The sequence below is a fragment of the Cyphomyrmex costatus genome, unplaced genomic scaffold (assembly GCF_001594065.2).
Source record: "Cyphomyrmex costatus isolate MS0001 unplaced genomic scaffold, Ccosl1.0 scaffold332, whole genome shotgun sequence".
NCBI classification, from domain to species: domain Eukaryota; kingdom Metazoa; phylum Arthropoda; class Insecta; order Hymenoptera; family Formicidae; genus Cyphomyrmex; species Cyphomyrmex costatus.
In genome coordinates this window covers 631,903-657,705 of record NW_017277473.1, presented here as the reverse complement: position 1 = coordinate 657,705, position 25,803 = coordinate 631,903, and the positions used below count along the sequence as shown (strand labels likewise).

Sequence of the window (25,803 nt, the reverse complement as noted above, 5' to 3'; positions counted from 1 at the left end):
ATATACTGAAATAAAACTATATAAAATTTCTATATAAATTAGAGGACATTCAAAAATTATACACTTAAATAAAAAAATTAAATTTGGAAAAGTAAAATTATTAAAATGTCTTATGGTTTGGAAGTTACAAATTGTGAAACAACTTTTTAAATTTGTAGAAACTATATATTTACATATGTAACTATATTTAGCACAATTATATTACTTTGAATTGCATTTTATAAAATATGTATATTCATACATAATTTTATCTCTTGGCCTAGACAATTATACAAGAGATCGAGCGAGAGATTTAGATATACGTTTTTTAATATTTAAAATATTATGAAAATATATTTTGGAAAAAATTATGAATTAAACTTCAATTTGAATCACGTTATTTTTTTATCATATTTTTTCTAATAACTAATAATTTTAAAAAATAGTATTTTAAAAAAGATAACTTTAATTCTTATAATCTTTTATATAATTATCGTGTAGAAGGAATAAATTAATTACAAATATGTAATAATTATGAATATATATTTTAGGGTATTATTCGAAATAAAATAATATTAAAAAATTATATTTGTATATGTATTTATATACATATTTATATATTTATGTAATGTATCATTGTAATATAAAAATAAGTTCAAAAATAGGAATATTTATAAACGCATATTTATTCCAGCATCAGCAAAATACATATTCAATACATATTATGTACTGTTGAAGCAATGAAAAGATCATATTTGAAAGGTTATGAATACATTGTTGGATTTATACTCGGTAAAGTTTAATAAATATATTCTGCGAATACACGCGCGCATGTGGTGTGTGTTATATAAAAATGCATACGATATTTCTTTTTATTGAAACAATCTACTGAATTCTTGAATCGAATATTGAAATATTCAATCCTTAAAAAGGATCTACATATTATATTCTAGAATATTTATATTCGTGCAATGGTGCTGGATAAATTTAATTATTTTCACGTATTTACACGTATCAATATAAAATTTTTTTACAATATTTAAGTGAAGTAATACATTGTTTCAGAGAACTCTTTTATGGTCGATAATGATCGTAAAAGCGCGTTAAAAATCTACTTATATATTACTTAAATCATATCAAAGAGTTACTTTCAAATAAATTTTATAAACAAATAAGTCATAATATATAAATAGCGTATACACAATATATAAAATAAATATAGAGGAATCACAGATCATGTACGTTTTACAGTCGTGAGTCTTTAAAAAGTATATATACAATTTATATTATAAAATCATATATAATTTACAAATTCGTACGTATTACGAACAAGACATGATAAAATAATATTAAATATCACAATCATATAAATTCTGTTTTGCGTTGTTCTATATGTTCAAAATGAAAGCTATACATATATATTTTTCTCACATGTCCATTTGCGCATAAAAATTTTTCTTTTAATAGATCCTACATTTTGTAAATTAAACCTATAATTATGATAGTTTGCAATTAAAAAAACAAAAGGATACATAGGTAAATTAAATGTGAATAATTAATTTTGTATTACTGTACATTGAAAAATTTTGAAATACAGAAATGCGTTTCGCAGGCTATTGCATGTCTCCAAATTCGTTTTTAGAATGCCAACATTTTGTGAACATTGCAGTTCATTTCATCAGGGCGAGGAGCAGTCTGATACTTAAGTAAAAATGAATTGCAATGTTCACGAAACGTTGGCATTCTACGAATGGATTTGGAGACACGGAGATAATTCGCAAAACGTAATTATATATATAATTTCTGTATAAAAAGTGACCAAGTGCAGGTCTCAAGAGTATTAATTTTGAAATACTCTGTAAGAACATAGTTAAGATATATTCAAATGATATAACATTTCCTAATTCTTTTTCTCTCTCAATTGAATGAGATAAATAATGTCTAGTAAAAAGATTATACTTCGTATACATTAGTAATATACAATTATTTGGATACATGTCGTTACGTTTTATTAATTATACCTATAAATATATATATATATACATACACATATATACGTATAATATTCGTATATTATAATACATACACATATATACGTATATATATACATATAGTAAAACATGTAACACATATTTCTGGACATAAATTTTACAAATATAAGTTACATAGTTCTTTACTAAGAACGATTATTATCAACCACTATGGTTCTTTTTTCAATTATATCACTAATATTAACTACTTCAGAACCTAACTACTTTAAATAAACAATAAAAAAATTTATACATAGGCTTTTGTGTTATTTTATGCATAAACTTTATCGCATCGTAACACTGATGTGAATTATGTTATTCTTACGTGTTATTGCACCGCTGTAATACCTATTGCGAGATCATATGTATATTATTTAAAAAAGTCAATTTAGTATTATTTTTCTTTTTTATATTCTTTTTGCTCATCTGACGGTTCTTCACGAACGGCTAATACCATTCTTAACATAAGAATGGCGAGTAATTTGTCTAAAGGATCCATAAATCCTCGTTGTATCCATTTTGGTATCGTCGTACGTGCGTGGGAAAATCCCAATTTTTGAAGGATATAATCGATTCCATAAGGTTCTATACTTTTGCCGGCCCACGACAATAGCCTTGATAAATTAAGAAACTTTTGCATTATCTTAGATGGCTTTGAAAAAACTGTACTTCAGCAATAACTTACCTTACTGTTGGTTCTAAATGCCACGTTTTACATCTATATGAACGCCAGTCTTTTATAAACATTTCAGCTGGATCAAATTGTTTACGTTTCTTTTCGTCTTCGGCAGTAACAGATACATTAGATATATTAACTGTATTTATATTTTTTCTTTCTTGTGGATCAGGACTATGTGCTCTTGCACCCATATTCTGCATTGTATGCTATAATATAGAAAATTTCATAAGAATAAGAATTTTTTTCGAGCTAAATAAGATTCAGATTTAAGATTTTGAATTTACTTTCAATAAAGCTCTTACCACTCTTTCTTTTTCTTTCACATATGACGTAATAAGATCATGTAGGAAGAAAAAGGCTTCAGCATCAACAGTAACAAATATGTGATCTTCAAATTCTGTTATAAAGCTGCATTCAACTAATGGTTTTTCGCCTGCAAATTAAAATAATAAAACATAATCATAATTTTCAACAATGATTTTTAAGATTGTACGTTTTTACATATACTACATTATTTTGAAGTTATTCTCATGAAATAACATCTTATTATTATAGCTAAGTTACATCTAAATAGTAAAACTAATTTCTCATGCTACTTAAGCATTATTAATTGTTTAACTATTTTATATATATATATATATGTATAAGATTATATAGTTTATTTCAAAATTATAAAAATTTTTAAATAAACTCTATATAAACTTGATTATATCATCTTGACAATATTATGCTTAATTATAATAATTGAGCATAATATTAATTAAAGCGTAATATTATAGCTTAAGCAATTGAAAAGAACTATAAATTTTAGTTTATTTGTCACTTTGTGTACGTGTTCGTGTATATGTGTGTGAACTATTTAAAAAATTTATTATAAAAATGTATTAAATAAGAGATATAGGTATAAGATAATAATAACCAATACCTGTATACCGATATACAGATATCGCTTAAGCATTTATTTAAACATAAAAAGCATACTAAATATTCTACCGTTTTTTATCATTCCAAATATAATAAACTTCATATACTTACTATATAAAATATGCTTAGGAAGTCCTAAAAATATACGAAAGAACCAATTGCAGAATAATTAGCACAGTGGAAGGACATGTAATATTATACTTTGTGCTTAGTGTGTTTTAACATAAAAGAATTTGTACTAGATGTTACACTTATTAATATAATTTTATATAATAAACAAAACCTCTATATACGAAAAATTAAAACGTGTTTGTTGCACATTTATATTTAGCTTATTTTCGTATTTTATTGAAAGTTTGATTGTATTAAAGCAGCAATTAAATATTTATATAATATTATTATTAAAAAAGCGATTAATATTACACAGATACAATATATGATATATTTTAAACAATTAGGCAGCAAAAGTGATTATTTTCAATTTACGTACCTATAACATCTGGCGTTCTAGCTGTTTGTAAATGTTCAGTTTTTAGATGAAGCTGCAATGAAGGCAAGGCAAATATTACTTCTCGTGTATGAGAATGTTCTTGCAATTTGCCAGACGTTGAAGACGTGCTCCTTCCACGTGATACATTGCTACCATCAGATGTAGTGTCCACTCTGTCCCTCTCGACACACGGAAATCTGTCTACCGCTATTTGATGAAAGAGATAAGAGTTAAATAAATATATAAAATTTCACAAAAAACACGAAAAAATAATAAATTACTTTTATATTTTATACGTACCATCAATTTCACTACTAGCAAATGCATAATGAAACCACTCTTGCAGAGATTTAAATTGCGGTGGAAATAAAACGCTTCGACTTAATCTACACACTGTTGCCATGGAATGATGTCTTGCATGTTGTTCCTGTTGATGTCCTAGACTGATGGTTAACGTCTGTACGACGTGAACGTCATATGTGGTAGGTGCTGCGTATAAACAAAATTAATTTATGATACACTATTGTTATAGAAATAACATAATGATTATTTAATATTAATTACTTTCAACACTTGGGATTTCTTGGGCTTCTGTAGCAAAACTTATGCAGGGTTCTTTTAACGAGAACAAAGCCCAACTTTTGCTTTTAAAATTAATTCCGTGGAAACATGCTAAGCTAATATTACAGCCATGAAGTTCCATTGTACCACCAAGGACGGTACCAGTTGACGGTAAAGAAAACCTTAAGCTTCCTAATTGAAGACCAGCTACTTGAGTTAATACTCTTTGCCAATGTCTATGATGTCTAGCATCTGATATCGCAGTCTGGTTCAAACTCCATGGACCACCTATAATAAATTTAATTAGTATCACAATTTTTTTTATTACAACAATTGACAAATATTAATAGTTTGACTTTACCATCAACAGCAGATTTCTTCTTTTGTTGCCTTTTCTTAATACTACTGTTATTCATTCTTTGATGCTTTGGTTGTAAGGAACTAAATACACGTTTGCTACTTTTAAATTGTTGACTGAAAAACTCATCCAGTTTGTAAAACATTTTTAATAAATCGGCTGTTGTTGATTTACTGATCATAACTTGTAGTTGATCCCAACCCAAATCGCCGTGCATAAAAATAATAGCGGGCCTGTACAAACATATATGTTTATAATTACAATATTTGTAGGACCGTTAGTATTCAAACAATGATTAAATAAAGGCCGAATGACGTTTCGTATATATATATATATATATGCATCACTTTTTAATGTTTAATTTCGACAAAATAAAATTGCATTTTTTTGCTTATTTCTTTAAAGCAATGCATTAACTTTTATATGATTAAATTAAAACATACCTTCGGGTTGGCATGAAAGCATCACCACTGCTACTACGATTAATTTTCCATTCATCTCTAAGAGTAACATCCAATGAAGACACTCGAGACATTAGTACACTTGTTCCCATATAATCCAATCGTAATTCTAATGCAAATAATTTCAATCCTACTGTATGATCAGGTTCTATTCCAGGTTCTTCTCGAATATGTACTATAACAATGCGTATAAAAATATACATTAAATTTTTTATGATGATATATGAATATACAAAAATCTAATTATTTAAAACTCACTGTAAGTATCAATTCTACTTAATTCAATTGTCCCACCAACTATACCACCTTTCGCATCTAAACTTGATCCTCCTAAGCCAATGCCTATATACAAATTTTTATGTCCCGTACTGCCAATAGATAGTCTTCCGTCCGATCTGAAATCTTTTGTCATCCAACTAACATTACCCATTACATTACCCATATTCATATGAACATTAAGACGCGTAAAATTCACTGCAAATAACACTAATGTTTCCCACGCGGATTCTCTTAATTTGACTTCAGACGACACTTGCTTGTCTGTGGTGAAACTCCATCCTCTTCCAATATCTGATAAAAATAAAAATAACATTTAATATAAATTTTAAGTTCACTCTTTTGCTAATTGCGCGAAAGCAGATACCTTTTAATCGTGGAGGTCGTGGCATATCATTTTCCAAGGTTAATTTCAATTTTTCTCTATTTAATATAGGACTTCTTTCAGATGCACTTTTTGATAATGAATCGTGCCTATCATAATGTTTCAATAAGGAACTACCCATAACTGCTTCTTCCTGATTTAATGGAGGACTTCCATCCCCTTCGGAATATGCAGCACCTGAACTTAAATCTCCTAGAAATAAGCGTCTCACTATGCTACGTCGATACCAAGCCTTCGGAAATGCCAGAATTTCTGTTAGTCGACGCATGTCATATTTAAATGAAGCAGATCCAATATCAATAATTGCTGAAAATTAATATTACATTAAAAAATTTATTAAAACAATTGTTAACATATTTGAATAAATTAATAAATTATGCTCGTGATATTTCGATTTACATTATGTACATACTTGAAAATCGTATAACAGCACGACTAGTATCCGAAAGCTTCTTAAGCTGTTCGCTTTGAAAATTCAATTTTCTGCTTCTCGACAAGTGAAATTTGACAAATTCGACGTTGATGCTTAACGAATCTTTTCTCTCACTGTCTGATAAAGGCGACCATTGTGCTTCTTTTAAACCTGTTTTCTTTCCGCCACCATACGGATGAAAAATATAAACGGAAAAATCCGCTAAACAACCTGTGACAGATAATCCACCAATAGCTGAACCTATTTCTTTGCCTGTTGTCTGAGACTTCAATTCTCGAAACTCTATTAACTCTTCCTCAGCACGTTTTGATGAAAATACGATATCAAGCGATGGTAACTGTAGCATACATTCTACTCGTGAAACTGGTAAAGATGAAAATCTATAAAAAAACATTATAATTTATTAATAAATAAATCAGACTCTTCAAAATTTATATAAAATATATTGCCTAGTATACCTAAATGTAGACGGTTGCATATGAAAATATACTATGACATCAACGGGAAAACTGGCATAAACATAATTGCTGTTTGCAGCAGTGGCAGCCCATGATGTGTTTTCCATATTTTCTAGCAGAAAGCCAGCATTTGTTTGCACGTTACTCTGGAAATTATTCTTGCTTGGAATTGGTTCTAAGGTTTGCTCTAAAAATTCAAGGATATGAGGACTAATAATAGTTTCTTCAGGAATGCTTTGAAGAGTCATCCAAGCAAACAAACTGGCTTTTTTAGTACTAGATTTTCTAAGCACTGTAATTGGACTTAATAAACTGTTCTCAGCAGATATGCGAGGAGACAATGATTCTTCTGGAAGTGTCTTGGATTCATAATGAACCTGCAAAATAGTTTTTTCTTTATACCATTATTTAAAGAAAATGTATAATTATTGATAGATAAAATGTTTTTTTTAATTTTACCTTAACATCCAAACCAGGAATATGAAAAATTGTTAAATCTACTAAAGGCACACTTGCATGTTGCAGATATTTCAACCGAGATGTACTAGTTGTTGACGGTTTCTCTTTACTATTTAAATGTTTTCTACTGCTACTGGGACTACCAGGTTGAAATTCGAATGTACCACCAGAACATGATCTTTCTTTCTTCATTCTACTTAAGCTATAAAGGAAAAAACATTTGTTATATACAAATGCAATTGTATAAACTATTCCAGAAAGTACTAAATTAAAAAATTGAGTATATAATAAACATTTATACAAACATATCTCTTTTTTAGGACTATCAAAATATGCGTCTTTCCATATTGTTTAGAAATTGTTAAAGTTATTAATTTATTTAACATTATATATTAACATTATATATTAGATATTTACAGTTTAATTTCATCTTCTTTCCCTGGATCTTTTGTGTGTAATACGCATTTTCCGCTATTAATTAAAACTTTGACATCAAGTTCAAAATCTATATTAGGTTCTTGAGTTTTCTGGGTAATAAATGGAGAAGATGTCGATGAAACTTGCTCTTTTCCAAATGAATCTAATAATGGTGCACTGCAAAGAGAAAATAGTGTAATATGTATATGTTTGTATGTATATTATTTAAATTATTGAGAGAACACATACTTTCCCTCCATACTGTCATAACTTGATGTACAACTAATATCTTTATTCTTTTTTCTCAATTCAACTCGTTCTCCTTCGATCTCAATAGTCTCTGGCCATTCTAATCCTCCTTCTGGTAAACTCAAATCAGAACTAGCGCTAGGTAGAGATGATTGCCTGATAAATATTACAAATAATTAATTTATATCTTTTTGGGGGGACTACGTATATTAGTATATAAATTCACGCGAAATTATATATAAGGAATTAAAGATCCAAGTTAGATTGTTATAGGCTTTGTATTCGTATATAGTTATATCTTTTTATTGTTAATATGATGTTTCAACTATACCTGCACATTGTATGTGTATCACTAAAAGTAACTCGTGGTCCGCTAAGCCCTCTTACTCGCAAAGAAGCTGACCTATACATCAAATTATAAAAAATAAATAAACGAGTTATTTAATTAAATATTTAATATGTATAGATAAACAGAAATATTCGAAAAAATGAAATTATAAAAATGTTAAATAATAATTATTTAAAATTGAATATATAAATACATACCGACTGGGACCGCTTCTAGGACTGCTTTCGTAACTTGCTGAATTTGCTGAATTAATTTCCGTATTTAGATCTTCTGGACTTTCTAAATGATGTTCTGGTGTAGGCGAAGGTACAATAAATGATCTTGAACGATATGTATTCGGTTTGCTACCAAGACCTAATTTACCCTTAATACCAGAAGCTTTCACCGATTGTCTTCTTAGCTTTTGAATCATATCCCTAGAGAATATATTTTCACATAAGTCCAAATATGTAAGTCCAAATATATAAATTGACAGAAAAAAGTCATTTCATCACGTACCTTCTAAAATCTTTGAATACCATCGCTTCTAATTCATGTAGCCGTTTCATTTCCTGCTCAATTGTCCCATGCGAAGCGCCCAATGATCGCAAATCATTTATAATTTTTGCTTGTTCGTTCATTTCTTTCTCTATTAATTGTGATCGCTTCTTCGCATCGAGAGTAGGATCAAAGATAAATGCTGGGAGACTGTCCGTCCAATTTTTTGATTTTTTCATTAATATGCTTTCCTGTAAAAGTACATACAATTTTGATAAAAAATATCGCTTTAATTTAATATTGAAATAATAAGATTTAAGAAACGATCATGCAAATCATCTTAGATATATAATACATTGTTCAAGCCATCTTGAACAATGTATTATATATTCATTTTACTATCAAGATTTAATTAAAATTTTTTATATACAGTTTTATATATAAATACTATGTAAGACATGTCTTATCATTACTTACATTACTTACTTAAACATAATGTACAAAAGCCGCGCGTATAAATGAAAAAAAATAAAATTAATTAAACCATACTTTTTTCTTAACCTGGCTAGTGCTATTTTCTGGTTGATCTCCATCGTCGCTGTCATAATCTAAAGGAACGTGAATATCATCTTCTTCTTCAGAGCCAGTTAGCATCGTTAATGTATGTCCAAGAGCTGACAGCTGTTGTCCTACATTGACATCAAGATGAATATCAACTCCCTCCATTTGCCATTGAACGTTTAAGATCCATTTAGCATTATCTAGAAAAAATTATTTTTAAAAAATATATAGAAAAGAAAAATATAAAACTATTTATGCTTCTATAATAGAAATGTTATTTTTATTAAGTATGCAGATCGTACCAGATTTATCCTGTTTTTGAGCGATAGTTCTACTACACACTTCATAAGTACCTTCGGATACGACACATAAATTCATTATATTACTATCGGTCATATCTGGTTTCCAATCGTCCAAAGAAGTTTCAAAGTCTTCTGCAAATCTCAAGCATAATCCTACGAACCTAATGAGAAAAACATAATTTAAAATATAAATATGTAAAAATATCAAGAGTTTATAAATTATATACATACCTTCCTTTACTAACTAAACTACCGCTACTACATGCGGATATGCTTGTATTTTCAAGTGTTACTACAACAGCACCTCGCGATTCTCCATCATAGAGACCTCTATTTAATCTCCAATTATTTGGTGGTAAGGGATTAAGCGGCACACATATGCCCATATCATCGACTGTTAATTGCAAAAATAATGTTCCAAGATGAGGTGAACTGAGCTGACTCGTCAGTTGTCCGAATGGAACTTTTTCAAATACTTGTTGAGTAGCAGTTAACACTTCTTTATTCAAATTAGATCGTTTTTCATTCCAGTATTCATATGCATTTTTATAATTTAACCAAACGAGTATAGCTTTATCGATAGCGATCGGTTGTATATAAATCAGTGGACGTTTAAGAGTAATTAAAAATACTTCCTTGTCTTCTTCCTGAGCCATTTCCTCTTGAAATGCATTTCGTAGTCCTATTCTAGTATTGAAGAAAGCAAACTGTTGAAATTCAGGCTCTGCTTCTTCAAATAATACATTTTTCAGTAATTGTCCCAGGCTTAAATTAATATCAACTTGTGCTTTGCCAAATAATTTCATGTAGGGATTAGGTTGAGTAGCTCCAGAAACATTTTGCACTCTATTAGATAATTGAAATTCTACAGCGCCGGTTTCTAACCTCACTGCCGAATTTGTTGGCGTTGTTGCAGTCAATTGAATCCTCTACAAAAAAAAAAAATAGTTTCCTTTATGAGAATTAAAATATTGTCATAATAAAATTAGTAGGTACAAATTAATAATGATTTCACAGATAATAATATAAATTTATAACGATATATAGCTATAAATTTATAACAATTTATAAATTTTCAACAAAGCAGGACAAATATAAGAAAAATTTTGTAAAAAAAATACCTTAATACGTATAATCAGTGAAAATAAAATTCGTTTTAAAGTAGAGCTGGTTGATTCGTCGTCTTCAAGCCACAAAGGTACTGGTTTTTCGCCTCCGTAAACTTTCTGTACTACCTCGTTTACCTCTTTCATAAATACTTTTTGTACAAATACCAAATGGTTTAAAAGATCCGTCGTTAAAGAATGCTCAAATATTCCGATGTCTGCAGTTGCACTTAGGTAGCTACCTTGTCTTAATACAACACCATCTGCAAAACAATCATAATTTTATTTAAATAAAACACAATTGTTGAAACATAAAATACATGATTTATATATTATTTACCTGCTAGTTTACTATCATTCAAGTTACTGCTTCCATCCTGGATGTATTCGGCCGAAACATGTACTTTAGGTAATTCGATACTTGCTTCAGATGGTAAGTTCGCTTCTGTTACTTGCAATTTCGTCGTGAAACTCAGATTATGATGAGGCAAGTCTATAGTAAATTTAGCCTTGCTACCTGTTATGCCAGAACTATTCACCTGATCCATCTTGTACTGAGCTTGAAGAGATGGTAACAATGCCGCAGTTATACTTAGGCTTTGAAGTATTATGTGGAATTGCATAACAATAGGTTCTAAAAGACCAGATACGGCTTGTGGTTTTTCTACGCCTATCGAAGGAGCAGGTGCGTAATGATGTGGACTGCCTGAAACAGCATCTACATCATCTTGTTGTTGTCCTCGCGACATTCTTGATGATGTTCTAGTAACTCTTAATTCCTAAAACAAGATGTATTTTCTTTTTATATATATTTCCCTTAAGAATATAAAAGTATTGTTACAAAATTAATATTTACCTGTAACGTTGATGATAATTGTTTACTGCCTCTAGTCATCATTCCATGCAATGCTACAGGATGCTGCGGTATATCAATATTTACAGCACCGACAGTCAATAAACCGCTATTCTTGTCCTTTTGACGCCTCGTAATACTGGAATATAGAGCTTGTGATTTTCCAACAGTAACTTTTACAACTGTTTGTTGATTAGGGGCAACGCCTTCCAACAAAACAATCATGGTTCTTCCGATTTGTCCAGTCATACTACATTCTAAACTCGCAGGCCGTGATTTCTTACGGCAAGTTAGACTAGAATGTAGACTAGTAATTTCTGCTTCAAGTTTTAAGCCACTTAAAGTAGCTAATAATCTGGTTCTATGGATTCGTGCAACGCCAAAAATAATTAGCCTTGTTCTTTCACCTGTTACAATATCTATAAATAGCATTCGATTTAAATTAAAGCTAGCAAGATAAAAATATTGAAAAAAAAAAAACTAAAATATATTCTATACTTACTTAACTCTCTTGATGGAGGAATTGGCGTTGAACTATTTTCAGCATTTAATCCTTTTTCAATATCAACATCTTTGGTTTCATTCAAGATTTCATACTTTCTTCCACTTTTATAATGTTCCGCTGCATCTGCAGATATCGAAAATCGATGGGTAATAGTTTTAGTTTCCGGACGAGTTGCGTACAAATCCAAAAGGTAGTATATAGTTTTCCAACATCGTGGCGTTAAGTGTGCGCTATCTTTACATGTATCCGGGAATTTATCCAAACCAGATCCACTAGGGCTTGCTCCAAAACTGGGCGTGATAACACCTTCACTTAAATTAATATAGCCCTTTACACTTTTGCCAGTGCTTCGTAATTTTTGTGCAAAACTTTGTGGCCGAGAGCGCACAGTTGCACCTGGTAACGCTTTCGATTGATTCGGTTCAAAACTGCTACGAAGCAACGGTGCTTCAATCTTTTTGCTGCCAGTAAGGAACTGTTCTTGCAGATCAGATGCTAGAAAAATAACATTTTATTAGCTGCAAAATAAATTGTACAAATAATTATTTATAATTAAAATATTGTATATTTACTCGATGATGAGCCATTTTTTGCAACGTTATCATTAACATTAATTATGTTAGTGTTACGTTTTCCTTCAGGCTGTTGCTCCTTTAACTCCATCTGTGTCTCTTTAACATTCTGATACATGTTACTTATTTGATGTAATAATCTAAGAAGGGGCATGTTTACTTGCTGACTTATGTAACGAATATTTAAACTAATGTTAACCACTGTGCTAGTATGTTTCTTCAATTGACCTCTAGATATATATAGGACATTTTGTTTTTGTATCATATCATCTACTGTCATATCAGCCATCTTCTTAATATCGATATCTACACCAATCCTTTCGCATAAAAATGCTGGTGTCTCTGGTGGTATATCAAGATGAAATTTCGAGTTAGTTCCTTTTCTTGACTGACATTTGTTATCTGTAAAATAAAATAAAAATTATTTTATAAATAACATATTGTACATTCATAAAGAGTTTTAATAATTTCTAAGCTTACTTTTTTTTTTATCTGTTATTTTTCCAAATTCGCTCACGACTATGTCAATGCGCATAGTATCCATACTGCCTACAAGAGATAAATTTGAGCCTAATGAATCTAAGGAGGACAAATTATTTACATTTCCTGATCCGATAACTGATAACATCTGTTGTGGCATAACCGATAAAGATGACAAAAGCGGTTCAAAAATCAAATGTGCATCCAATAATCTTAGAGAGTCTTTCATTGGATACAGGAAAGCACCACTCTGTATATCAGAATCTTCAGTGTCGTCAGTAGTCATAGTGTTAATTTTTGAATCCTAAAAAAAGAATATTTTTACTCGGTCTTACATTGAAATGACATATCTATGTTATAAGAATGACAAAGATTGCGCCTTTTTAAATATACCTTTGTAGATTTTTGCTCTGTACGAAAGACCTACGTGAATAAAGGTAAGCAAATTTTTAGCATATAACAAATATATATATTGGGAGTACAAATTAGCTCGGTCCGTTTTCCAAAAGATGATCACCTCCAAAGACAAGTCATTTTTTCGAGATGGAATTCGAAAATTGCCTGAGAGATGGGAAAAAGTAGTAGCCAGCAATTATATATATATATATATATATATATATGTATATAATATATATATTAGAAATGTGAATATATATATATCTTCACATTCTTACATTATAATATCAGAAAACTATACATATCTTATGACATGATGACAGTGACTAGACTTACCCAATTTCCTTTTAAATTTCCTTTATCATTATCCTTTATAAATTCTTGCTGCTTTGCCATCCAGCTATACAGATCTTCCCCTGTATTTATAGGTTTAGTAGAATGACTTGTAGGAGATGTAACTTGGTCTAAACTTCCAGTGCTATGTTGACTACCATGACCTGGACCTCCAGAATAAATGCTAGGATTAGAACCAAGTTGATGTGAATGTGAAATATGAATTTGTGGAGTCTTCTCTTCTTTCAATGTTCCGTAACCTGGCACAAAAATAATTCACAAATTGAATAAATACAATTCTTCACATATAGATATAATTATCAATAATGACAATAATTAAGAGGTAACTATAAATAAAATAATAAATAAAAATGCAGTAATAATAAATATTCTTAAGACGCGTTCAAAGAGACAATAAATATATTCTAGACTCTAAAGTACCCTAGGTTAATAAAAGAAAAAGAAGTACAATAAAAGTACGTATAAAACTGAACGATGATAATTATATGCAAAAGATAAGATCATGCAGGACAGTTTAATTTTTCTTATTATTCCAACTGCTTGACTCAAAAATGAAAAAAAATTGCTAATTACTAGCTACTAAGAAAATTAAATAATTCATTCACTGTCCACTTACTTATGTTATTTGGTTCTCGTGTTTGACTGAACAACCCACCACTGGTGAGTAAGGGGAAAACAATACTTGCACGTGTACTAGCAGGCACTTGTGTTGGTTGTAACGTTTTTCCTCTCTTTGGATGAGCTACGGGTGGAGAGGGAGAGGAAAATGAATCCGGGCCTGGAACCGGTGTTGCTATAGGAGTCGTGTCTTTCCCGCGAGGAGAGCTTACAGGAACCGTCAAACCATCACCACACATACCTAGTCATTTCCACATGAAGCCAAAGCATATAAGGTTACATTATTCGTTAATTACGGGACTAACAAGCTAATCGATTAGAAGAGGCGTTTAGGCGAACATATATAAGCATTTATATACATGGGGTTAGTAAAAGCATTAAAAGCGAAATGATTTCTGATGAAATCATAATGACGAATACATATTCTGCGATTAATATATATCTTATTTAAAAAATATATAATGTTTTTTGTTACTGTTTATAGAGCATATCATAATAAATAATACATAGGTATGTACAAATAATTAAAATCGTTCTAATTCTTATACACATTACTTCAATAATTTAATTATCATAAAAATTGTTTTTTTCTCAAATGCTCTGCAAAAATGTATAATGCTATGTTTACTGTGTAATACCTGATGTTTTGTCTTGTCCGCCTTTGATATGTGTATGTTTATGCATATGGTCCGTATGGATGAGCATAGCACATTCATCTGTTACTTCCTGATCATCAACATCTCCTGCACTACCCTCCCCATCAGTCAACAGATTCTCCTACATCAGCACAAATCAAGACTCAAAATAATTTTTTAATATCTAACAAGTTTTGTTTTTCTCGATTAAGACAAGATAATTTTGTATAAAATTTATATTTGATTGATATTAACATGTAGTTATTATATTAAAAATTTTCTTTTTGGTAGTATTATAACATTATAAATTGTCTTGAAAGCATTTCAAAGCTGATCTTATAAAATAGCACAATATAATATGGTTAAAGAATTTGCGATATATAGAAATAATTATAAGAACATTTTCAAAAGCTATTCCATATATAATTATTTATTAAATAATCACATATATGTAGCTTGCAAGCATTGCTACACCTGCACCTATGATGTAAATGTATATATATATATATATATATAAGAGACAAAACAAAATTGCTGCGTTGAACATATATTACAATTTGTTAAAAGCATATTTATGTAACACATTTCTTAGCTATTATTTAATAACAATTTTGCAAGAAAATTTTAAAGCGTTTAGTCCAAAATTTTATTTTTAAAACAGAATATATAAAACTATCATGATTTGCATAATGCACAAATTTTATAAAAATATTCTTTATTGAAGGATTCTTACTCCTTTTCACATTGATTTCTTCCTCCACTTCTGTCTTATTTACTTGCTGAAAGAAGAAGTTCCTAGCAAATTATGCTCTTTCTATTGATAACTTTTGTGTATCTTAGATATTACGGGATACAAAATATATATAAACATTATTATAGATTATTAAATGTTAATTTTTAACCCTCATATCAATTTATATATTTATTAATATTTTTGTCAAAATATAAGATTCTACTTTACATCAGTATTAAAGTTCAAATATATATTAATTATATTTATATACTAATTTACATACAAAAATGTCTTACCTCATCAGGATCTGACACGGCAAATGTAACGTTTAATGGTTTAACATGTTTAGTTTTGTAATTGTGTTCCAATAATAATGGCGTATAAAGTATGTTCTTCCATTGCCTACTTAATACAATGACACCCTATAATATAAATATTAAGTTTATAATATTAACAAAAATACAAATTTTATATAAGTAATATTTGATAAAAGCATGTATTATATCTCAATTTAACAATTATTACTTGTCGGAGTGTAGAAAGGAGCGGTAGATCCGATTCTTTTAAGTTAGTCTCAATATTTATGATTTCAGATAAAAAAACATAATTTTGCAATATACTACATAACTGACAAGAAGGATCTTCCTGCAACGTTTTCGCTAAAGGTGTTAATCTTCCGTAACGACTCTGTAAACAAATATTCATATTAATAAAAATAGAAAATATTTTTTTTATTGCATCAAAATAAATCACATACCTTCAAAGGCATATGTATTCCTTGTACATCCAATGCTTCTGCCATAAGGCAGGCAACAATTGCGGTACATCTTCGATACATTGTTCTGAACATGTAAACAATACGAGTTGCAAATTTGTTACTAGGATTCATCCATGCATTTATCGCTGGCGATGCGGTACTGAGTAAATTCCAATCTAATCTTGTATAATCAATTTTTCTTGTTATTGGAGTACGTGGAGGTGCAGCAAAATTAAACCATACTGTTTTTAATTCAATAACGCATGATACAGTATTGCCATTTGCTACTTTAGACGTAAGACTGGTGCATGTCGCGCTCATATTCATTTGAGTGCCAGCAGATGCATTTGTCGGTTTTATTTCAGTTTCTGCAGCAGTTGTTGTGGACGCTAAAAATAGAATAAATTAAGTAAACAGAATATTAATGTAGTATCACTTAAATCATAGTCTTTTTTACCAGCAGTATTATTATCTAATTCGTCTTGGCTTTTAACACTGTCTGTGCAAAATACTTCAGCTTCATTTTTTTTATCACCATCACCATTTTCTCCTTTTTCAAATTGAGATCTCTTTACTATTTTCAATTTAATTCCCTCAAAACCACATTCAAACATAATAAACCCTAATCTATCTTCTCCACATCCCATTGTAAATTCTTCAGTAGCTTGCGGTGGTCCAATCTGTTTCTAAAATATATGAAAATTGTTATGTATATGCCGTATATTGTATAGTTTATATGTCATATATAGCAAAGTTTAATAATAGTATATTGCAAAATTTAATATTATTAAAATAATATTAAAATTTACATACATTCAGCTTTTCTTTTTCATCCATCAAGTAATGTAAATAATAATCAATACACTTTAATGGGGACGTCATTCTTGTGCAGGTAAATAATACTTTCGAATAATGTGCAGGTATAGCAGTTATCACTGCATCCTTCAATATCGAAGATTCATTTCTCAGTCTTCTTAATTGAGAATGTGCTTTGCCTATCAAAAATCAAACTTTATGTATATAGAATATGTGTGCGCGTATATACATTTATTTGTTTACTTATGTACCGATATTTAAAGTGACTATAATTTCCTCTTGCTGCTTCTCTGACGTTTCTATATAAACTGTTTCTCCTCCCACGTCAGCCACTACTGCAGTAGTTTGATGTCCAGATAAAAATGCTTTACTGATTTTGTTTACCTTCTTCTGATTCGGTAATGCAGCCGGTTTATGAAAAGTTTGAACAACTTCTCGAGCTTGTTTTCCTAGATAGAATCTAGCAGTGACATCATCGAGACAAATCGCAAATAGCGATACACATGTCAAGTCCCGAATATTTTCTAATGCAGAGAACGAGATAATTTCTTCAACGACAGATGCTTGTAACAATGTTAGATTCAACTAAAAAAACATTTTCAATATAATTAAAAAATATATGTAAATGAGAAAATTATTTTTTATTACGCAAAATTATTATTACTTTTGGTAAAATAATACTGCCTTGTATTTGTGTCGTAATACTTTCTTCGTAGACATTTGTCTGTAGTGCAATTTTACCTGTGAAATATAAAGTAGATTATAAATACAAATTAATTTAATTCACACACAGAAAAATATATCGCAAAAACTAACATTTATCATCACCTTGACCATTTTTAAGATTCCTTTCTGCTGTAGATCGTTTTGAACTAGTTTGGACTTGACTCCAATATGATAAACTTTGATCCTGTTTTAAAATATTTGCATCCTGGACTTTGCTTATACATTCGCTGTGAAGATGATTTAAGATTGTCAATGGATGTAAACTGGCCAAAGTTGGTATGATACTATCGATAAATCGTTGAAGTGATTCCAGAACCATAGGACTCAACATAATATCAACATCTCCTTTGAATTTGACAATAACCGTTGTGCGTAATCCGGTTTCATGCAATATTGCTAATAATTCTTCCTCGTTATGCATCGCATTATCTTCACCTGTTGTATATAAGATCTTAGATATCCTCATAATTCTGTAATCAAATATACAACTAATACTATACCTTCTGTTTGATGTAGAGATATATCGTCCCACAAGTAAGGATGTGTAGGTGTTTTATTAGATGAACTTGCAACGGGTGAACCATCGGAACGTGTTACCATTTTCAACGATGTAAAACCTTCCGTGACAGTTTCAAGTTTTGGTATATATCGTCCACCAACGTAAACTAATCTACCATCCTCCGCTCGTTGAAATACAGGAGTAGTAAATGCATCACCACCCGAAGGTAATGACGATTGATTCCAATTTGAACAGCGAACCTAACATTTTTTTTATTATATGTAGTAATATACATACCGTATTACAGTATGTAATAATAAATTAAACATTAATTGACTAACACATATGCACATATTAAGAGAAATATTAATAATTGATATAATTTATAAATATTAATAAATATAATAAATAAATTATATTAATTATTAATATTTATAAATATTAATAATTAATATAATTTATATTAATAATTGAATTTGCACTAATAATATATCAAAACTACCTGTGTTAAGTGACTAACATAACTCGACATCAATAACGGCGAATCTACAATTGGTTTATTCACTTGCATATGTAAATTTACAAGTGTGACATCTTCTTGTGAGGATACAGCAGAGATAAAACTAGTAGATGATATTGAATGGCTATCCGACGAATCTTGCAAACCGCAGTTTTCAGTTTGATCAACTTTATTTTGAAAACTAGTGTTCCTATTAATTCTGGGACTTTTCTTTGTATTTAATATTTGCGTCTTTGCTCTCTCCAACGTGTGCGCTTTATCCGCCACCGAGATATTTACATTAGCAGAGCTCTCAACAATAGATAAGTCCGATGAAAATTTTTTCTTTATACTATCACTACGATTTAAAACACAGCCAGAACCGACGATGGATTGACGTAAACTAGACGTTCGACTTCCACTTAATCCATGACTCATATCTTCATCAGCCGAATAAAATGCTTCCGAGTGATTTTCGGACGACATGGATACTGTACGTTGTACCTAAACGTATAAACAATTATATAATGAATATAATAGCTAAAATTTTTCGCTTAATATCAGAAGATACGGTAGTATCTCGACACTACCGTGCTTCGTTACGCGAGATTGCTATATTATACCTCTTGTTTTAATCGTTCTTCTGAATTTGTCCTCGCATATAATGAATGATGAGAATCCGATATATTTATTCCTTCGCTGTCTTTCGTAGCCGATCGTATAGACGTAGATAGATTAAATTCGGTTGGGACTGTAGGTAAAGATTGCGGGCTGCTTGATTCAAGTGTTTCTATGTTCTCTGTTGCAGTAAAATAATCTACGGCTAATTTGGAATCAGATACACTACTTTTAGGCGCAGTTTCAATTTCTGGTACACTTAAAATGGATTTACTGCGTTCTACATTTAGTTTAGAATCAGAATCTAATTTCTGTGGTAACTGTGCTACAGGACTAGCGTCAATCAAACGAGAATATGGTACATCTTTTATATTCGGCCCACTGCAACAAAAAGGACATTAATGTATAATAAATTGTATAATTTATATAAGAATTTTATAATTTTTATAAAACTTTTTATATCTTTAGGCAACTTTTACGTATACTACTTTTTATTTCAATCATTTATGCAGCAATTAATAAATACTAATACTATTCTAATTTTCCTAGTAATACAAATATAGAGTATGAAATACAAAATGTAATTTTTAGATTAAATCATGCAGTACCAATAAATAAAATAATTATTTATTTAAAAATATTTAAATAATTAAAAAAACTGCTGCAATTCCAAAGATTACCGCATCGATGTATAAGAAAATCTTCTGTCCAACGATTTCCTATCTCCACCAGATATTAATGGACTTGCAGATGCAACGTTTAATTTTGTACTATTATTTTCTTCTTTATTATGATCGGTCACAGACCTTGGACGTTCAATACTTTTCTTCAGAGTTTGTGGACCATCTTGATTGAGTGTTACTTTCAATCCTGTCATAGGATAGCATACATCTTGTAAAGATATATCTTGTAAACTATATGGTGGTGTGTGGAATACTAATTGCCCATCATGCAAAATAGATTGTCCAAATCCTTTTTCTTTATCAGGTTCATGAATTCTATGAATAAAGTAACTTATGTTATATCATAACAAGAAGATACTATTACGAAAGATAAAACACCTGAATCAAATATGTTTTTAGTATATATGTGTGAAAGTAAATATCTACCTATACGCAGCTATGTTAATACCATCTTGAAGATCATGATAGCTTGGTTTAAAAAATCTTGGTCCGTTCCGGTTATTGCCAAAAAATACACAACCTCCTATACAACCACATTTTGTTGCCTTTACTCCACTTTCCTGTGGCCATAAAAACCATAAACGTTTTGTTGCTTCATCATGCATTTTTAAATATTTATTTTGTACTAAATGCAAATTGTGTTCTGGAGTTGGAAGAGAAATCGCGGCTTCTAAAACAACTGGACCCAAAGATATTGATCCTACTTCAAGCCATATATCTGATCCATCACCTATTTATATATGTATATAAAATATATTAAAAATTTAAATATTTACATTTAAAGAATTTAATAGTAAAACAGTAAAAAAAAAATACCTGACATTCGACTGCTTGCGTTATTATGAGATCTACCACTACCAGTTGTATTAGTATTACTTGTATTCGCAAAATAATCTGCTGCAGATACAAACTGGCGAATAGATATCGTAGGTAAAACAGCGGTAACACCTGATTTTACTTGATGTCCGTGAAGATTACAACTAGCAACACGAATTGGAGATATCCAAAATTGTATGGCAGTACCTATTTCTTGTAGGTATAAATCAACAGCATCTATGGACAATCTCGTCATTCTATATTTTATATCTTCAGAACTTGGACACCTGAAACGTACATTTAATAATAGTAATTAATAGTAACAAAGCTCATCGATTACTCTTATCTTATTATTTTTTATTGTAAAAGACAAAAGATATACCTATAATGTTTATCAACATCACTTTCTGGACATTGCAGTGGCGCGAGACCATGGTGGCAATGAAAAGGTAAATTGGGTGGGCGTAAACTGTTCTCGGTATTTTTTGCCATTAACAAGAAAGTCTCTAATGATGTAATAAAATGATGTAATTGAGGAGAAGTAATTTTCCCACTTAATTTGCCTAACTGCACTTCAATCAACCATGCATACTCCAATGTTTCTTGATCTAAACTTCTTCCTTCATTACTGAACATAGCGTGACCTCTAAGTTGCAAAGCACTCAACATTAAATGTCCCTGATTTAGATGATGTTCTTTATTTGATCTTGTTACGTTATCTGTGACTAAAGCAATGGCAGGAGAAAGCAATAACTGAAGTTGTGTTTCCTTATAACCCTTTCTCATTTCAAATCCAAAACGTTCTAAAAGTATAACCGGGCATGGTGGATCATTTTCATTACAATTTTTGATTAAATGTGCTTGAATGTCATGCATAGTAACACCAACAGTCACTTCTAATGGTCTATAATCTCTCGGATCGAAGGGTTTAGATTTTATTTCTTCATCTTCCATAGATACCTCAATGCTGCTATTTTGTATATCTTTATCTTTATTTCTTTCTACATTTACAGATGTTGAGGTGTTTCTACTTTGTTGCATATCAGTAAACATTTGATAATCTCCAAATAAATTTTCCTTTAAGTGCATAAAGTTCTTTAACAAAGACCCATATAAAATCAATATGGATGGTCCAATTTCAAGTTCTATACTAACTTTATCAGGCGCTACGGATTGCGGATCAAACTTTTGTGCACCACTTCTTGCCCATTGTAAACCTGGCGATTTCCTACATTTAGGAATTCGCATAGGAGACAAGAGAATTTCTTCTTTTTCTGGAGTTGTTATATTAGCTTGTGGAGTAGGGCCTAACGGTGGGCATAGATGATAAGTATAATTAATACTCAATGCCACGATCGGTACAGACCAGCAGTTGACCCATCCTGATTCCTTTTGACAAAAGTTTCTCCATTTCTTGCCTCTATTCAATTCATGTAAGTGCTTATGAGATCCATCACGCGTCATGATCTTTGCATTCTTATCTAATGCCAATAAAATAATACGATTGGTATTAACTTCCGGCAAATAGAATAAAAGATCAACGCTTTCTCCTTGAATCCAGAAACGCAAAGGTATCGTAACGGGTAGAAAATCTACAAATGGAAGATCAAATGAGAGATCAAAAAGCTCCCCGCAAAAAGCGATGTGCGCATTCTCTTGGTTCTGAGATGAACAATCGATCCAATTGTATTCATTACACAGTGTAATCAATTCAAATTCTTTTAAAAGTAAACTAAATTTCCAAGTATATGGAACAAAGTGTAAAATATCGGGTCTTGCTTTACTCGCCCAATCATTGATCATATCTTGAAAAAAGTCTTTATGCGAATAAACTAAATTAGCAGTTGCTTTACATCCAGTTAAATTTAGCGTCCATTCTTGATGATCGTTCCACTTAAGAGGATAATGACACTTTACTCCAAATTCTAAGGTCTCACTTTCAACTAGACTTCGATACTGTAGACTAGTTGTAGCTTCCAAATGTAAAAGCTGACCCGTTATCTTTGTAGTATAACCGTCTTGTAAAACTATCCATGGCATTGTAATTTCTAAGTATGATCCTGGTCCTACATTAACATGAACAGCATTTGTTTCTCTATTTTTACTAAAGAGTATATCAATTGTTGCTTCATTCAATGTTGATAATCTAATGTCAAATGATTGAACCTGTCTTTTATCTCCTGGTTTAGGCAATTTTGTAATCTTCATTGGTTGGTAATCATTGGGAAAAAAGAATTTAAATAAATGCTCTCGTTGTCTATCGGCCCAAGGGCCATAACTAAAATCTGTGCCCTTTCCACACTTGATATCGATACCCCATATAGGAGGCATTGCCTCAACCATATCTCCATTCACCAATTGTATCATCTCAGGATGTTCCGGTACGACGCCAGGTTCATCCATGTAATAATAAACTTCCATGTTATTTGAACTTAAAACAACGAAACCTTCTCCCATGTATCTAGGTGGATCGTCAACCATTCCAGTATATTTTGGGCTGGGGGCCAAGATAACTTTAAAATTCTCGGCTTTGCACTTGGTAAAATGCATAAAATGGTCGTGTCTGGATGCTGCTGGTTTTGTAGAATATACAAAATGTGCTTCTTCCACTGTTATTGATAATGTAGTTGGTACTAATCGATTACCAAATACTAGTCTTCCCTAGAAAAGAAGAAGAAACACATTCTGACAATATTTTACAAATTGTGTGTTTGTGAATAAGTAGATATAAATAGCAAAATTAAATCAAAGTAGAATAATTTGATGTTACTAACTGTGCAAATATCTAGTTTAATAACTGGTATCAAGTCTCTCCAAGTACGTGCAATCACATGAGCTTCCTTCTTCCTAATGTTATCCACATGCCGAGATACATCCATTGCATTAATTTGTGAATGACGAGTTTCATTAGCTGCATTATTTATAGATTCTCCATCCAGATCGTCACTGTTTATATTATGGCATTCTTCATCAGCAAACATTTGTGGTGTAAGACCAAAAGATTTTTCTAATTGTGCATAAAGTTGACAGCGATTGTAAACATGTAATTCAAAACCATTTAACATAACTGATAGTCGTGTGTCAGAATGGGAGAGATCTATAATACAAAAAATTTTATATAAGATATGTATCATTACATTTTGGTTTTACAGTTTATATAATTATTATATTCAGTATTAAGAAAAATATTTGCCTTCTGATACATCCTTAGGGACATAGCTTCTCCACCATCTAAAAATGAGCCAACCATCCTGAATTCTAAAACTATAATCTGTAGTGATATAAACTATGTCCCTAAACATTATCTTCCCACTTAAAGCACTTAGTATGACAGATCCTGTGAAAGTAAAAATATAAGAAACGTCCTGAAATAATTTGTTAATTCTCTGTTAATTATACTATGTGTGTATGTGTGTGTGTTCTTACCAACTTTAACATATCCGTCTCTAATAACAAATCGATTTAACAACTTTGTCAATATATAACCAGCTACTCTACTATTATAATAAGCGATATAAACAATCCAGGATATGGCAGATACTAGTGAACATAACAACCATATAAAGTTGCTATCCATTTTAAGATCATCCAAGATGACATGATCAGAATAATTCCAAAATGCTGATTCAATACCAAAGAAAGACGACACTGTAGCATTGTATAGTTCGTTCTCCTCCATGATAATGCTTTTTTTTCAACTACTGAATTAAAAACTATTGTTCATAGTATATTATATACTGAAATATAATAAAAAAGTCTGTTTAATATATTCATTGATAAATTTAAAATATATCATTAAACATAAAATATAGATGTAATATATTGCATAATCAATAGAATTATTTATTCATTTTCAAATTATAGAAAAAAATAAAAATTTATAATACTAGGTGGTATAAATCTATATATATATTTTTAAAATTTATATTATAAAAAAAATTTGTCTTACCATAACCTATGCATTTCTATACAGTCGTAAAAAGATTTTAATACAATTCAATATAATGCTTGTTTTACAGTTATTTGTATATTATTTTTTATTAAAATATGCAATTAACAAAACTAAGCTAATATGTAAAAAAAAATTTAAAACATTTGATATCACGAAAAATAAAATGTCTAAATCTAACATATCTATATGTGACGAACTGTTTGCGCATTCACTGTGTCCCGAACAAAAATTTTAATATTTCTCTTCCAAAAATAATTCATCACAATGATCTCGTCTGCAGAAAAAGCGATTACCTGTTCAACGCAAAACGACATATTTTATTTCGACGATTTACCTT

The 25,803-nt window shown here is 30.3% G+C and overlaps 1 protein-coding gene across 1 annotated transcript; it reads right to left on the bottom strand.

Moving 5' to 3' along the window:
• Positions 1-2,271: 2,271 nt before the first annotated feature.
• tweek (transmembrane protein KIAA1109 homolog tweek) lies at positions 2,272-25,193 on the bottom strand. The gene is made up of 51 exons (XM_018542523.1): positions 24,941-25,193; positions 24,708-24,851; positions 24,289-24,611; positions 21,897-24,175; positions 21,515-21,801; positions 21,125-21,428; positions 20,696-21,013; positions 20,021-20,396; positions 19,401-19,901; positions 18,900-19,158; positions 18,490-18,834; positions 18,338-18,414; positions 17,925-18,258; positions 17,671-17,852; positions 17,315-17,543; positions 16,858-17,246; positions 16,626-16,787; positions 16,397-16,522; positions 16,063-16,146; positions 15,371-15,506; positions 14,731-14,973; positions 14,097-14,353; positions 13,758-13,787; positions 13,365-13,668; positions 12,885-13,286; positions 12,310-12,807; positions 11,811-12,226; positions 11,295-11,733; positions 10,970-11,217; positions 10,080-10,777; positions 9,849-10,009; positions 9,535-9,746; positions 9,007-9,236; positions 8,706-8,924; positions 8,491-8,562; positions 8,160-8,315; positions 7,911-8,087; positions 7,494-7,695; positions 7,035-7,411; positions 6,556-6,956; positions 6,126-6,449; positions 5,741-6,052; positions 5,465-5,657; positions 5,025-5,254; positions 4,667-4,951; positions 4,403-4,591; positions 4,103-4,309; positions 3,724-3,747; positions 2,991-3,121; positions 2,695-2,882; positions 2,272-2,623 (listed from the first exon to the last, which is right to left on the bottom strand). Exons 1-51 carry the CDS (start codon positions 25,191-25,193, stop codon positions 2,404-2,406), a joined length of 15,153 nt encoding a protein of 5,050 aa, XP_018398025.1. The 3' UTR covers positions 2,272-2,403.
• Between the last annotated feature and the right edge of the window lie 610 nt (positions 25,194-25,803).

Bases quoted from the DNA above. Each gene is read 5' to 3' on its own strand.
- tweek (XM_018542523.1), bottom strand. From the start codon at position 25,193: ATGGAGGAGAACGAACTATACAATGCTACAGTGTCGTCTTTCTTTGGT. The intron at 19,159-19,400 runs GTAGTTTTGATA...AAAAAATGTTAG, and splicing joins ATGTTAGTCACTTAACACAG to GTTCGCTGTTCAAATTGGAA. The intron at 10,778-10,969 runs GTATTTTTTTTA...TTTTTTTTGTAG, and splicing joins CACTGATTATACGTATTAAG to AGGATTCAATTGACTGCAAC.